General features: G+C 36.6%; 1 protein-coding gene across 1 annotated transcript; it reads right to left on the reverse strand.

Annotated features, from left to right (window-relative positions):
- Positions 1-12,861, reverse strand: mogat2 (monoacylglycerol O-acyltransferase 2). Its single transcript, XM_042499787.1, is given in 9 exon segments — positions 1-626; positions 2,070-2,140; positions 2,142-2,267; positions 2,545-2,654; positions 2,657-2,721; positions 2,804-2,878; positions 2,881-3,007; positions 10,164-10,342; positions 12,612-12,861. Coding segments are annotated over 9 exon segments (1,002 nt in total). The 5' UTR covers positions 12,706-12,861; the 3' UTR covers positions 1-471.
- Positions 12,862-15,395: the final 2,534 nt, after the last annotated feature.

A 15,395-nucleotide genomic window follows, 5' to 3' on the forward strand; every position in this document is an offset into this window, starting at 1 on the left:
GCTTATAGCCTTTGGAAAGATACCAAATTATTGGTATTTTATGACAGCGTCTCCAAATGATGTTGCAACCTGAATTCAACCTATGACTCTGTTTGAGAAAGTTGTCAGGTCTTGCACAAAGTCCAAAACTCCAGACAGATGCCACCACTGGGAGATGGTGAGGAAACTTGTGTTGCTGGTGTTCTGCAGTGATTTCCCACACAGAAGTCTGAGTGAACAGCCTCAGGTCTCAGTAATGGATGAGTATCTCTATTCTGGTTCCTTTTCTTTCATGGAGTAATTGAATCGTCCCTTATATAAACAGATACAGAAGTGTGTCTTATTACAGAACCAACAACAGTTTATTTATCTTTAATCAACAGGCTGGTTGCAGAGCAAAGTCACGTTTCTGATGCAATTGAAACAAATATCTGAGCCTGGCGAGCTTTACAAATAAATATGCATTCAAACCGACAGCGTTATCAGTCCAGTTCAGACAAAGTTCAGGTGTGTGTCTTTATCCACGCCGTAGTTGCCTTTGTGCTCCTCAAACAGATTGCTGAGTTCATCCATGTACCGCTGGTGCAGGGCATCGAGTTCCTCGGCCGTTGGCTTCTGATTCCTCTCGACCCTAATCGGCCGTCCAACTGTAGAGAGGCGACAAGGTGAGGTCAGTGTACTTTACAGTTTACAATATGCCCAGTTTGATGCTATTTGAGGGCTGCTTATCTAAAACGTGATAGGCAGCATTTACATTACATGCCTTTGCCAAAATCAACTGCTGGTTGGGAAATACATTCGTATAGATGATATAGATCAGAGGTTTTTTCTGTCATACAAGTCTAATGCACTCCATCATTCATTTACAACCCAGTCACCAGAAAAACTGTTGGCACTGTACATTTCAGGCAGTGATTTGAGTCTCACCAAATGTTGTTTTTTTTTTTTTAAAATGTTTTGTTTTGGGAAATGTTAAATTTTTGAAATGTTATTTTGTTTTCTGAAATGTTGTAGTGTTTTGACCCTCGGGCCACTGTATATTTTGGCTCAAAACACCCACATTTGGTGTCACAAAAGCACGAAAAAAGCAGGCCGGGTCAGTGAAAACAAAAAAACGGTGGCTCAAATGCCAATATGAAATGCCAAAAAGGGTCGCCAAAAATGAACTGTTGTTGTTGTTTATTTGCACCTGAGCAGTGGTCTGCAGCTTGGCATCATACCGAGGTGGCGCACTATTCACATTTCTGTCCATACGCTGATGTCAAAATATGAAACATGAAAATTAAGTGTATCTGTGGACTGCAGAGACGTACGATGCAAACACAATATTGTCTAGTGGCTACAATGAAAAGATCATGTTTTGGCTTGAAATAACCACACATGGTGGCACAGAAGCACAGGCTGGAGAAAAACACCCAAAATTAAATGGCTCAGACTCCAATGGGAAAAGGCATGATGTACCTCAAAGACCATCCAGATTCAGTGCAACAAACATTTGATATAAACACAGCAAAGAGTCGCCAAAAGCAACCGGTGTTGTTGTTAATTGTTCTCAAACAGTGGTCTTCAGTTTGGCAGCCGTCTCACCTAGTTGTCCCCCATCCCCTCCCCGTCACGATGAAAAGTTAGCTTAAAGAAACCCTTCAGAGAAAAACTTTAACGACTTTTATTTTGGAAAATAATCACATTTCGTCTGATCCACTACCGATCAAACACATTCCTACACAATAAAGCACAGTCAAAAACTTTTATCAATCTGCATCTAAGTAGACTTCTTGTCGTCTTCCAGCACGACGTCATCCTTTGCCCTTTTGTCGTTCGTAAGCTGCTTTTCAGCACAATGGCTGTGGTACATAACTCAGCCTGCATTCTAACAGAATTAATATAAGTAATGCATATATATATATATATATATATATATATATATATATAACTGAAGTTTAGTCTATTGTTACACACCACTCAAAATATACAGAAACTGTAAAAACTTGAACATCAAAACCTATATTTTTCATGACATTAACATTTTTCCCAAGTACACATTATGTGATTAAGTGGCTCTTACACTGATAGATGAGAAAAATACTCACCAACTGTATTGATTGGTTTTCTGTAAGGCATGAGACCAAAGGAGTACTGGAAAACACCACGGGCATGAAACAGGCAGGGAGATACCCATGACGCTTTGGAGCCTCTCCTGTGTCCAGCGAAGCCAGGTTCCTCTTTGATTTTCCACTTGATCAAACACTTCATTTTCTCCAAAGGAGAAGACCGGCACCAGATGGGCACTAAAAAAAAGATTTCAGTGAAAATATTGTTTAATTGATTATTATTTGTCTGCATTTGAAATCCTCGTGTTTTATGTCTCATCCGAAATTGATCTCATAATGTGCTTTCCCTGGGATATTCCATGAATAAGTCTCTGTTTCAAAAGGCCACAGTCAAGCTCAAATAAACCTAAAATGAATAGATGGACACAATCCTTTTGCAAGCCACGAGACCTTGGAAAATTAGAGGTATTTAACAGAAAACTCCTCTCATTCCCCCGGGGCTCCCTGCTCTTACCCGTGCTCCAGCGCAATTTTGATGAAGCCTTTCTTCTGAGCCAGTAGCACATTGTAGGTACCGGGGTGGGCATCGAGGGCCTCTGGGGCCCCTCCAACTGCAATAACCACACAGCGTTACCGCCACCTTTTTTGGAGAGTACGTAGGTGGCGCTCTCTTTGTCGGAAGGAATTAGACCTGTAGTGTTGTAACACAAAATAAATACGTCAGATAAAACCTTTGATGGCATTAAATACAGCATATTTTGGCTGGTTTGTACCTGCACACATGATGTAGTCTCTGAAAAATGGGGCTCTGAACCAAAGGGGCAACATGAGCAGGTAGCTGGTGAGGCGGGAAACAGCTCTCTGAAGCCTGTAGCGTAGGTACAGAAGTTGGTAAAGGCTCCTGCCACCAGCACGCCATGAGGATGGAAGCCGAGGACGTAATTGTGCCTGGGATCGAGGTCAGCTGTCTTCACCAACTGGGAGACGAAAACAAAAGAATCTTTTGTATATTTATTTAATTTTGTATATATATTAATATTTTTATTTAATTTTAGATTTTAATTTAATATTTATATTTTTTCTATTTAATTATTATTATTATTATTACATTTTAAACAGTAATTAATTCATCGTATTGTTTTTTATTTATTTACACTTTGATAAATGTGCCTTAAAGTGACCTTATACACACTGTATATATATACATATTTATATATATATATATATATATATATATATATATATATATATATATATATATTCATGACATGATATATAGTATCTATTCTGTGCAGGTGAACTAATGTGGGGACGGGATCACAGGGATACTATATGCCATGTCATGAATGTATCTTGTCTGTTAATCCAGTCAATTTTTTACTTTTACTTTCTTGTTTATGAAAAATTGGTTCTTCAATATACTTTCACTATCTTGTAAAAAAATCTGTACATTTATTTAAAATCATGTAGGGTAACCTTGCTGAATATTACATTTATGCTGGGTCATCTGATTCTTCCTTAAACACTTGACGGTGCACTGTGTTGACTTATCTGGCTGCAACCCAAACATGTGCTTCTGCATCCCAGTGTCGACGCTCTACACCATCTCTCATCCCTCCTGCCTGCGTGCCAAAATGTAGCGAAGTACATCTACTCGAGCACTGCTTTTATAAGCAATTTTTAGGAACTTGGACATTTACTCATGTATTTCCATTTTCAGCGTCAAATACTGCCGCTTGGTCAGTGATTTCTGCTTTACACATGGACGAAAAAAACCATCCTTTTACAGCAGTAACGCCGTCGGAGTCCACAAAGGGCAGGAGGAAGGGGTGTTCGATGGGCCCGACAAACCCTGGACCTTCATGCGGGAGGTCGGTGTATGCTTCCCATATGAATGTTAAACCGAACAATGAAGTTTTTATCTAAACCTAACCATGTGCCTTTTGCTGCACAGGAAAATAAAGGTAAATACAAGCTGTTTTAGTGACGTTGTGCATTTATTTTGAAAAAGACTGTATGCATCTCATGAGCAGAATCTGTACATTTCCTGTGAAAACTGAAGTGCATTAAAAAAACACAGTGCATGTTAACAGGCATAAAATGAGAATAACAACTAAAGTTTTTTAAAACCTAATTACCAGCATTTTGTTGCTTAAACCCAACCATGTGCTTTTGCTGACATCCTGGTGTTGGTTGTGGCATCAGTAGACACAGGAGGATACCAAAACAAAGCAGCAATATGTGACGATTTGAGCTGCTAACCTACAGCATGCAAAACACTGACGATGGAGAAGTACCTTACAACCCCACTTCAGGATATCTGAGCTGTCTCTATGGTTGTTCTGTAGTATTCTGAGTGTTGATTGGACAGTTATTTGTTAACTTGTGGAGCTGATTAGACTCTGGGGCAGCTCTTCAAATCAATCTAAAAGTCAAAATCTGCTGACTCACGAATGCCTTGGAAAAGTGCCATTCTCGGGTTGTTTGTCAGAGGCAGAAAGTTCACAGAGATGCTTAAATGTTTACATTTAACTCGAGGATTTCTCTATTTGGCAGGCAGTGTTGGACAAGCTTTGAGTGTGTAATCAATCCTTGGAAATTGAGTGATATTTCTCTAAATTGTCAGAAATAATGGTTCTTCATTAACTGTAAACGACCAGATAAGATATCTCACCTGCAGAGTGTTTACGTGCCTCCACTATGGTCCAGAGCAGATGGGAGCAGATAGTGGGAGGCACCGAAGGTCACTGTCAAAAGTCGCTTGTCATGTGTTGTGGTTTGTTTTGCGGCACATGGCCAGCATTGTCCTCAAAACAAACCTGCTCTCCTCACTGTTTGTATTCGTGTGTGCAATTAGCATTTAAAGGCCCCACTCTTCTTACGGTAACATTTGAGCCATTATTTGGGAGCTCCGTTATCTTCTCTGGGACAAACAGGCAGATTTTATTTGTACTTTTTTCTTGATTTTTTTGTCCCTCTTTTCTGTTATCTACAGCAGTGGAAAGTCACTAAGTACATCTACTCAGGTATTTAATTTATGCATGAGTTTGAGGTACTTAGAGTATTTTCTTTTCATGCTAGTTTCAGGTGTTGTTTTCTATTTTTTAGGAAAGTTTAAGTTTTTGAGGGTTTTTTCTGGTTAGGGTTGGGGTTAGGGTTTGGGGGTGGTTTTTTTTCCATTTTTTAAATAAAGTTTTCATGTTTTTATTCTTTTATCTAAGGAAGTTTGAGTTTGGGGGTGTTTTTTTCTATCATTTGAAATAATTTGTTTTTGTTAGGTGGTGTTTTTTCTTTTTTCAAAAAGTAATTTTACATTTGTAGCTTGTGCTGTTTTTTGTTTTGTTTTTAAAATAACATTCTTCTACATTGCCTACTTTTACTTTTAATACAGTAAGTATTTTTTTTCCTGATTATACTTGCTTCACAGGATGGTAGTAGTACTTTAAGTAAATGTTCTGACTACTTCATCCACCTCTGACTATCTAATAAAAATACACATTTCCCCCAGCACTGATTCAGTACGAAGTGCTTTGGTCAAACATTTTCCTGTAGCCATTCGCTAAAAGACTAAACAGGTTTGTAGTGAAGTACTCGACAGCAGATCTTCACAAAGGTGGCGTGTTGTTTTGTTTCCACTCTGTTTGTATTGCAGGTAGCTGCTGCCGATGGCCCCGCGCTCACAAGGTTAATCATTATGGCCGCAGCTGTTTATAAACAAAAGAACTGTCAAAGTGACCAATCACAGAGCACATTAGACCAGATTACTGTCATGCACTTTTTGCTGGACTGAGAGTGGTCCAGCAGGGGTTAAATATAGTCGAGCTCACTCAGGAAGAAAGTATCAACTTTTTATTTTGTGTCATTGTTTGAATTGTACAGTTTTATTTATCTCTTTTTAAATATATATATATTTATGTCTACTCTCTGTCACAGAGAGTTGAGAGTAACGTAATTCCAATCCTCTGTTTGTCTTGTACATACTGCAGAATTGACAATAAAGCTGACTTTGACTTTGACTTTGACTTTGACTTTGACTCAACTAAAACCAAAAGGTTTAAATATTTCACTCCTATTTCAAGATTCCTTTAATGGTTCCCACTAAAACAGACAATTTATTTTAGAGCTCCTTCCTGCTTCGCTGACATGCTCACCGAGGACACATATTTTTTTCCCCAAGCATTTAGTTTACAGTGTGTGGTTAATGGATATTTTTAATACATTATATGCTCTCATTAAATGTGCTTTTGCCTATTTGTTTTTTTCTTTTTTAAGCACGTTGAGTCTACGCCTCTCATGTGAAATATGCTCTAAAATGAACCTGACTTGGCAAACATACTCCGTTTATCCTCATGTTGATGAGTACATTTTGTTTAAATCTGTTGTGTCATTCTCCAAAAGCAAGCGAGCGCACATCAGCTGCTGAGCTTTTGGTCTGAGCTGATGATGGTGTTATTAGAAACGGTGGGTAAAGACACACCAATGAGACTAATTAGGCTCTCTGCAGGACACTGCTCTTCTCTTCGCCCTCACATTGACTCCTTGTTTCAGGCTTAATGTGGCATACAGTCAGATGATGCTGGAGATGATTCACTTTGAGATGGATATGTGAGATCCGGGCAAAGTGGGGCATTTTATGAGTTCTTGGGAATTACTTAAAAGGTTAAGACAGCTTTCTTTTGTCTGATATACGTTTACACAAGATGTCAAATCAGAGACGGATTCAGTAGCCAATAACTTTCACTTTAGCTGCTATTATTATACAGACTCCGATTAATGACTTTATTTACTGCGTCATAAATCATGGGACTCTTTGCAAGTCACCCCTCTCGAAACGTGTTCTGTCAGCTGTCTAAATGAAGCAAAAATTATAAAAGCTCAGAATGATATTTTTTTTTGCAAAACTAATTTTAATTTAAGAGAAATATATAGGGAATGCATTTTATTTATTAGGAGTGGGATGTCAACAAATTATTATTATTTATTTTATGTTATCTTATTTAATTTTATGTTTTTTAACTTAATTCTTTTTTAAGTGAAACTACTAAAAACCAAATTAAAAGTAACCTATTAAAAATAATAATAATAAAACTAAACCAAAACAAATAAACTCACTCTGGAAACTAAACTGAATTGAGAACCACAATTAAAAACAAAAATAAAAAAATAATTAAAAAAATACAAAACTATTAACACTGGTCTGTATTATCTCTTAAATCATTTTTAAAAGACTTAATATTATATTGAATTATGTTTTAAGGCAGAATTAGGCTATCATTATTAATTTCGCACAGTTTATTGTTCCTGTTATTATAGGATTATCACTTCTGTACCTGTCTTCTCCTGACTTTTATTACTATATGGTGCTGTGTTTACAGTTCTCACTACTGTTATCACCTTATCATCCCTTGTCTTGGCTTTTATTATTCTGCTTTTATTTTTTGTTGTTGCTCATATACTGTATATTCCCTTTGTTGTCTTTTTTCCCCAATATTTTTCAAAATTTTTTAGAACTGTTTTTTTTTTTTTTTTTTTAAATCAGCAAGGTGTGTCTTTTAAGGTCTTTTTCTAAAATGTACTCTCTCCCATAGATGAACAGGATCTGTCTAGTTCACATAGTTCAACTTGACAGAACATTATGGATTACTGTGTGTTATTATTTATGGCTGCGAAGGCTGAACTGTGCAAACATAAAAGCGACCCAGTTAAAACTTGGAAATACAAAAAAAAGTTTGAATAAAATATGCAGTTGAACTTGTATTGATGTTGTTGTTGAGCTCTTGTCTTATCAGCACAGTCCAAAGTATAGTGTAAGTCACGGCTCAGGGCACGATGCAGACCTCTGCAAGGTGGTGGACGCTGTCAACACGGGTTCTGTTTTCAGTGAATTTCACAGAGGAGGTCATTATATTTCATGGTTAAAAAAATGAACACCCAACATCAAACACTGCAGTCAAAACTCATATTAGACTGAATGATCAAAAGTAGGAATGTACCTCATATCATGTGTATGCAGTGCTTGTGTGTGACCACAGGAGGGACACAACAGGCTGCAGGAAAGGACGGTGGTCAGGTCTCGGTGGAGTCAGGGTGACTTGAGAGTGTTTGTCATGTCACACAGTGTCTGACGCGGAGGTTTAATGTCTGTGGAGCCAGTAGTGACCAGCCTCCTTTCATGTTCATGTCATTTATGTGATTTATTTTCATTTTTCAGACAGTTTCAAGGCACGGCTGTTAGAGACTGGTCATCATTTTTGCAGAGTAATAACGGCCTTTTGTATTTAAACTATCAGCGCCTGTGAACACTGAAATGTCTTCGGTTTGCAGTAACGTCTGGTGAAGAAATATGTGAAAAATCATTAGAGGGGCACTTATTACGTAAAGTAATAGTTTGAATGAGTAGTTTGACATTTTGAGCGGAAAGCTAGATAATAATCTTACAGTTTAATTGATGTGTTTATTGTGCACATTTCTTAATTATTTATATTAATTATTTAAGCTCATAAAGTTATTAAAAACAGATTAAAAATTAAATAAATAAGGTACAGGTATTTTACCCTTTAAAAATCTAAGCAAATTGGCTTGATTTCTTTCACAAACCACAGACGGTGACAAGAAATGTAATAAGAAATTCCCCAAAAATTGACAAAAAAATTACAAAAAAATATACAGAAGATTAGAACCTTTTCTTTGTTCTTTAATGTAATTTTAAATATACTGTATGATTAAAAGATTTATAAATATAGTTTTTAAAGATACTTTTTTCCTCATTTTTTTTGTTAATTTAATTTTTGGTCAATGGTAAAAAAAAAAAATTCTATAAATTCACGTGTGAAATATGTGTAAAATGGTGTTAATGTTAACTGCTGTAGAGTGACTTAGATTAAATAGTTTCCGTGTTTTTCCCACTTTACAACCTAAAAGCACATGAACACAACAAAGTCGGAGGAACGACTTCCCAACTGGGAAACGATGACAGACTCATTACTGGGGAGCTCTAATGTCCTTCAGTATAGTATTTTACTACTCTAAAATTGGTCCAGTATTGACAGTGAAATTTCTCTCTAACTCTCGTCAAACACACATGCCCTGCAGTACACTCTGTGTTTAATCAGACCACAAAAAGGCTGACTTTTTTGGGTTTGTGTACATATACTGTACATGTCTGTAGGGGACCGGTGGGCCTCATCCATCAGCGGTTTATTTGCTGCCAAGGACGAAGATAACGGCGGCTGTTCGTATGTAGCTGAAGATCATTGATTAGATAAACTGAAGTGACAGAGCGAGATGTTCTGATGTCCTTTTCTCTGACCTGCTAAACGCCGCCACACCTCACAGGGACCGTCTGCTTAATGCTGTGCACATACAGTTTACACAGTGGCTGACATGTAGGCCTCGTACACAGTGGTGAAATGTGTCTGTACTTAAGTATGAGTTTGAGGTACTTATTCTTTGCTTGAGTATTTTTTCTTCATGTCACTTTATACTTTTTCTCCACTAAATACTGTACTTTTACTTCCCTACATTTATCTGACAGTTTTGGTTACTTTACAAATTAAGATATCTGCATAAAAACATAAGAATTTATAATAAAAAAAATGATGTTTTGTTATAAATTAAATTACCAAAGAGTTTATATAAGTACTGCTGCAACAATTTGATTAATCAGTTGATTTAGTTAAAATTTTTCTGATAAAAATTTAAGCATTTTTCTATTTTTTTTTTTTAATGATTTTGATTTTGATTTTGATTTTTTCTTCTCCTTTTTGTCATAACTTTGAGTTTGTTTTTTTTTTCTTTTTTGTAATTTTGAGTTTTGGGGTGGTTTTTTTTATTTTTTTTATAGATATATTTATTTATGAAGATTTGTTTTTTTCTATTTTAGATCATTTTGACTTTTTTTTTTGTTTAAATAATTTTGAGTGTTTTTTCAAATTCTGAGGGTTTTTTTATGTGTTCTATTTTTTGTTTTGCGTTTTTTTATTTTTCTGCATTGGTCACTGTAAGTTCATTTTCCTGATTTTACTTAAGTAACATTTTCAGTGCAGGACTTTTTCCTTGTAACAGTGTATTTACACAGAGTGGAAACAGTACTTTTACTGCTCATTTAACAACTATCTAAAAGCTTTCTCTCACCTTGATGGGGAAGTAATCCCGCATATAATCCCAAAGTTTGAGGCCACACAAAAAAGGCACCCTGCGGCCTCCACGTGCCGGCGTGTCATAGTCAAAGAACCACCAGACGGCGTACAGCACGCTGATGAGCCAGAAGCGAGTGAACAGCAGGTAGAAGAAGAGGAAGATGCACGTGGGCGCTGAGGAGAGAAGAGAGGAGAGTCATGAGTTTTTTAGCAACAAGAACAAACAGTGCAGTAAACAAGTGTATGAAATGTTCTGCTGATCTGTCATGACGCATAAACATACTGTGTGTTTACTAGGAGATCATGTGTTTGGCTCAATTAGACATTTTGTAAAAACCATCAGTTCTGCATCATCAGTATTGAGTTCACTCAGAGTGCATGCTGGAGGTTTGGTGGTCGTAGCAGATCCATGCTGTCGCATAATGTGCTCATATAATGTCAGTACACTTTAATATGATGTCATAGTTGTCATTTTTATTTTGGGTGTCACTAATTTTCCGGGTGCACACAGTCATCAGTGTTCAGTTGCTAAACTTTCTCTCAGAAACAACACCACACCTTTTTATTTAACCCTTTGAAACAAAGTGGCTTGGTTTATTTCAGAAACGTGAAAAGAAGACTTAAGAAATGACCCCAAATAAGAAAGAAACTGACAAAACAAACATCAGAATAATACCAAAGAAAATGCTTTATTCTGTGTTTTTTTTAACCAGTTTAAATCACTGAGTCCATTTGTTCTGGACAGGAACAAACCTCTGCAGATAATTCAGTTTCCATTAAAACCTCCTGACCAATAAACACTAAGGGGATTCTTACCTGGAAAAGTTTCAGCTGGTTGCAATCTACAGTCCTCGCTACTAAATATCCTTTAAATAACAGTTAAATATTATGAAGACAAATACTTGTGAAAATTTTTTTTAAGTATCTTTATTGTCACAACAATCAATAAACTACCAGCTATGACTAGCTGACAGCACAGGACACACCTCCCACTGCCTGGAGTCAATCGCAGCACCTGAACATCATCTGCTTGATCACTCCAAAAACCCCATTATCCACTTTTATATAGCTAATAAAGAGTGGCACGTTGGCACAGTGGTTAGCTCTGTCATCTCCCAGCAAAATGACTCCAGGTTCAAACCTGCAGGCCAGCTCAGGCCAGTCTGTGTGGAGTTTTTTTTAGGTTAATTGGGGACTCTAAATTTGCTGTAGGTGTAGATGTGTGTCTCTATGTGTCAACCCTTCAATAGTCTTACGACCTGTCCGGGGTCCACCCAAAAATCTCACCCAGTGTCATGTGGGAAAGGCTCCAGCCCCCCTGTGACCCTCAAGAGGATAATGGGTTTCTTATAATGAAAAAACAAAAGAAAGAATATAATTAATAATGTAAATTAGCAACAAGCTAAGAAGAACTTGCTTTGTTTTGTCACTGCTTTAAAAATAATAATTACCTAACTGTATAAGTTGGAAACTGAAATAAATAAACTGATAACATTCAGTTTTTGATCATTTTGCAACATGACAGGGCTGTAGAGATCTGTCAGACAAAAGAAACTGTCAATATGTGAGAGCTGTCTTCCAGAGCTAAACAAATCCAGGACACATGGATGGATTATGAGTCAATGGGCCCCAGGGCACAGATATGCAAAAGGCCCCACCATCTCTACTGAACAGGAGTAAGACACTTTGTGGTGTTTTTGCATCTCTGTGTAGTCCTTATGCATCTTTTCGTGGGTTTTGTGTCTCCTTGTGGTCATTTTTCGTCAATTTGACATCTGACGTTTTGCATTGAGGCCAGGAGCCCCAACAACAAGTATTAAGCAGACAAATAAAACTTTTAAAGATATATATACAGCTTAACTTGAGTCTGTTGAGAGGGCAACCTTGTGTGCAGACTGCACTCTGCTCATGTCATGAACTGCTTTTGGCTCCCTCATGTGGCCGTCCAACAGTTCATGTCTATTTTTACAGAAGTTTTCACTGACACTTCGCCTACAAGCTGTCAGGCCGACATGTTTGAACGCCTCCTGTTTAAAATCAAACTGTAGATTTGTGCTTCGTGAGGTGGTCTGCCATCCTATCGGCACATGGCATAAAAATTTAGAGCATGAGTATTTGTTCCCTCAATGAAAACATTGGAATAGTAGAGGACTTTTATTTTGACAGTCAGTAGTTGCAGTCTGCCATAAAATGAAAAAAAGATGAAGCAACTTACAGCAGGAAGTAGGCTGCATTTTCACATGAACTGATGCAGAAAATACCTAAACTTATGCATCAAAAATCAAAATAATGCAGAAAAATGATGTGTTTGGCACTCAAAATTTCCTTGGAAACCACTTTCTTATAATATGTCCCCCCCAAAATGCATAAAAATACCCTACTGCCTTGCCCATCAGTATCATTTTCAAATGTTTCCAGTAAACTCACACATGTGCACACTCACCCAGGCCGAGGAAGGAGTAGACCCACTGCAGCACCGTGGCCGTCTGCAGCCTCCGGTGCAGGGGAGTCTCCAACGGGGCAAACTCGATCTTCATGCTGTCCACTGAAGAAGAGAGACGAACCGAGGCGCTGCAGCCGGTGGCAAAGAAGAGGAGCGAGTGAAGTGGGTCCAAAGTTCTCGCCTCTCCACCATCACCTCACCTTATCTCGCAGACTCAATGAGGGGTTTGATTTGTCAATCACACATCTGACTTTTGACCCCGTGAGGAAAGAGCTGTGTGTGGAGAGAATCCACATGAACAACCACTATAATAAGTGTTAGAGGGGAAAGTCAAAGAGCTTTTTATGTTGCTCGGTTTCTTTTAACTTCCTGTGCTGCGTGAAACGCGGTCAGTGGTTAGTTAGCATGACTGATACATTGGTGTGGTTATAAACAGCCCCATCCGCTTAAGCAATCATGTAACTGAACGTCAGGGTCCAGAGGGAGATAAAGGTCCTTTGTAGAGGCACTTTTTTAAAAAATCACTATGAGTGCTGTTTGATTTATTATTTTTTTTTCCTTTAATGCTCTGCTCAAACGTTTGGTTGGGGACATTTTTGAGTCACTATAATTTCTATCTGAAAAACTCAAATCAACCTGACTGAGTTATATCTACCATTCAGTTTAGGTATGTTACGCTAAAAGAATCCACTAGATGTCGCTGTGTCTTTAAATAATCTGCCTTGTCAGTTCGCCTCCTACAGGAAGTCAGCAACAAAATTAAAAAAAATAAAATAAAATAAAATAAAAAGCATGATGGCTCTGTGTGGTTGGGTTTTCAAAGATAGGAATATTTTTTGACACGTTACAGTTTCACAGGTCTTGAAATACAAAAAAATTTAAATTGAATAAGAGTCAAATAATTTATCAAAAAAAACATGATCGAACAAATGTTGATTTGTCCATTTATGATTACGTTTTTGAAGCTAAAGTAAAGTAAATAAAATTGCTAAGAAATAGAAAAAAATCTCATGATCATTCCATTATATATTTATATTTATATTTATATTTATATTTATATTTATATAATGATTAGTAGGTAGTGATGCTAAGATAATACATTTACATTTTTTATTAAATAAAAAAGGATGAATATTCACTTGTTTTATAAATCCATTAATTTATTCCTTAACTGTATGTCCTGTTTCTTTGTTGTTCTATTTATTTTTTTTTAGGAAGCCTTGCGTAACTCCTTGGCTTCGGGACTACAGATGAAAAATAGCCCCCTGGCTTATTCCGGCATTTTTATACCTTATGCCTTTAATAATGTTCACTGTCCCTTCTTAAATGATGTACGCTAAACTATTACCATACATTTAATGTTATTAAAGATTGAAAAGATTATATCCATATGATTTATCAACATTTCTTAGGTGTTTTCAAAGTACTTTATTGGTGAATATCTAGAATAAATATGTGAAAATAATATTAGTACTGGTTATAGTGCTAATTCAATTGTAACAAATTGATGTATGTTGGTATACTAATATATTACAAGCATATTTTATCATCTTAACTGTGGCAGAGGCCTGTATTTAAAAAACTATGGGGTCTTTTAAACCAAACAAATTACTGATTATTGTTATTAGACCCCAAGGAAATAAAAAAAAATACAAAGAGAATAAATTTCTATTGATTTTTCTTTGTGAGGACATTAAAGAAGGAAATTAGTAGTTTTGTAAAGTTTGGGACTAAAAGGTTATTCAAGGTATTGATAAAGAAGGGAAAAAGCTGACAGGAGATAATGGAGGAGCCTCAGGCCTTGCTTCATAAATCGACACCAACAGATGCTCAGAGGAATTTAAAAACCTTACATGATCTCGATCTCTCTCTTTTTTCTTTTGTTTATGTTTCAATCTGTTCCCCTCATTAGCTTTTATCAGACTGACATTTGCCGGGACCAATAGCTATAACTGCCACTCCATTCAGTTTTGCCCTTTGATTGCATCTTCATAAATTATTGATTTATCCAGGGCTTATCTTAATCACCTCATTAACGCTGACCTCCAATGCTCACTCAGTCAGTTAATGTTTTACCTGCAAGCATGCACAAACAAATATAAATGCACTTACATTAAATGAAAACATAGTAATGGTAATTATTGCATCTTAAAAATGAGCTGCCAGCTTTCATTATTAAAACCTCTATTTTAGATAATGTGCTTGTCTGTCAGATGTCTTAAGAATTGTGGTCCAATGTGAAGCAGGCCCTCGGGGGGTGTAATGAGTCGGCATTATTCATGTGTTCTCTTTGCTGGCTCAGCCCGCCAACAACGTCTTTGTCACAAAGGAGAGTTTGCATGAATCAGTAGCAGTGGACATTTTTATGGCTTTAATAAGATGTATTTTGCATAATTGAAATAAGATTGCTACCATAATTCATACGTTTTTAAATTATTCATTAATTATATTAAGTCCAATAATGAATAGGAGTCCTTTTAACTAATTTATCTAGTAACACAATATTTAATTGTTCTTTGTAATAATTTTATTTTTCCTCCTGAAATATATTTCTTTCATGCTGTCTGTGTTTTTATACATCAGACATGAGCTTTTCTCATTTTTTTAGCCCTTTGAAGCTTGGAGCAACATCACGTTTCTTGTGCTGCTTTCAGACGCTTTTCACAATCATTTAAACCTTTGAACCCAGAGAAAATTGGTGTGAAAACAAAAGCATGGAAAAAAAAGGCATTGCCCAGCTTGGTAATACATTTTCTACAAACTGCAAGAAATCATTGAAAAAGA

The sequence above is a fragment of the Plectropomus leopardus genome, chromosome 13, assembly GCF_008729295.1.
Source record: "Plectropomus leopardus isolate mb chromosome 13, YSFRI_Pleo_2.0, whole genome shotgun sequence".
NCBI lineage: Eukaryota > Metazoa > Chordata > Actinopteri > Perciformes > Serranidae > Plectropomus > Plectropomus leopardus.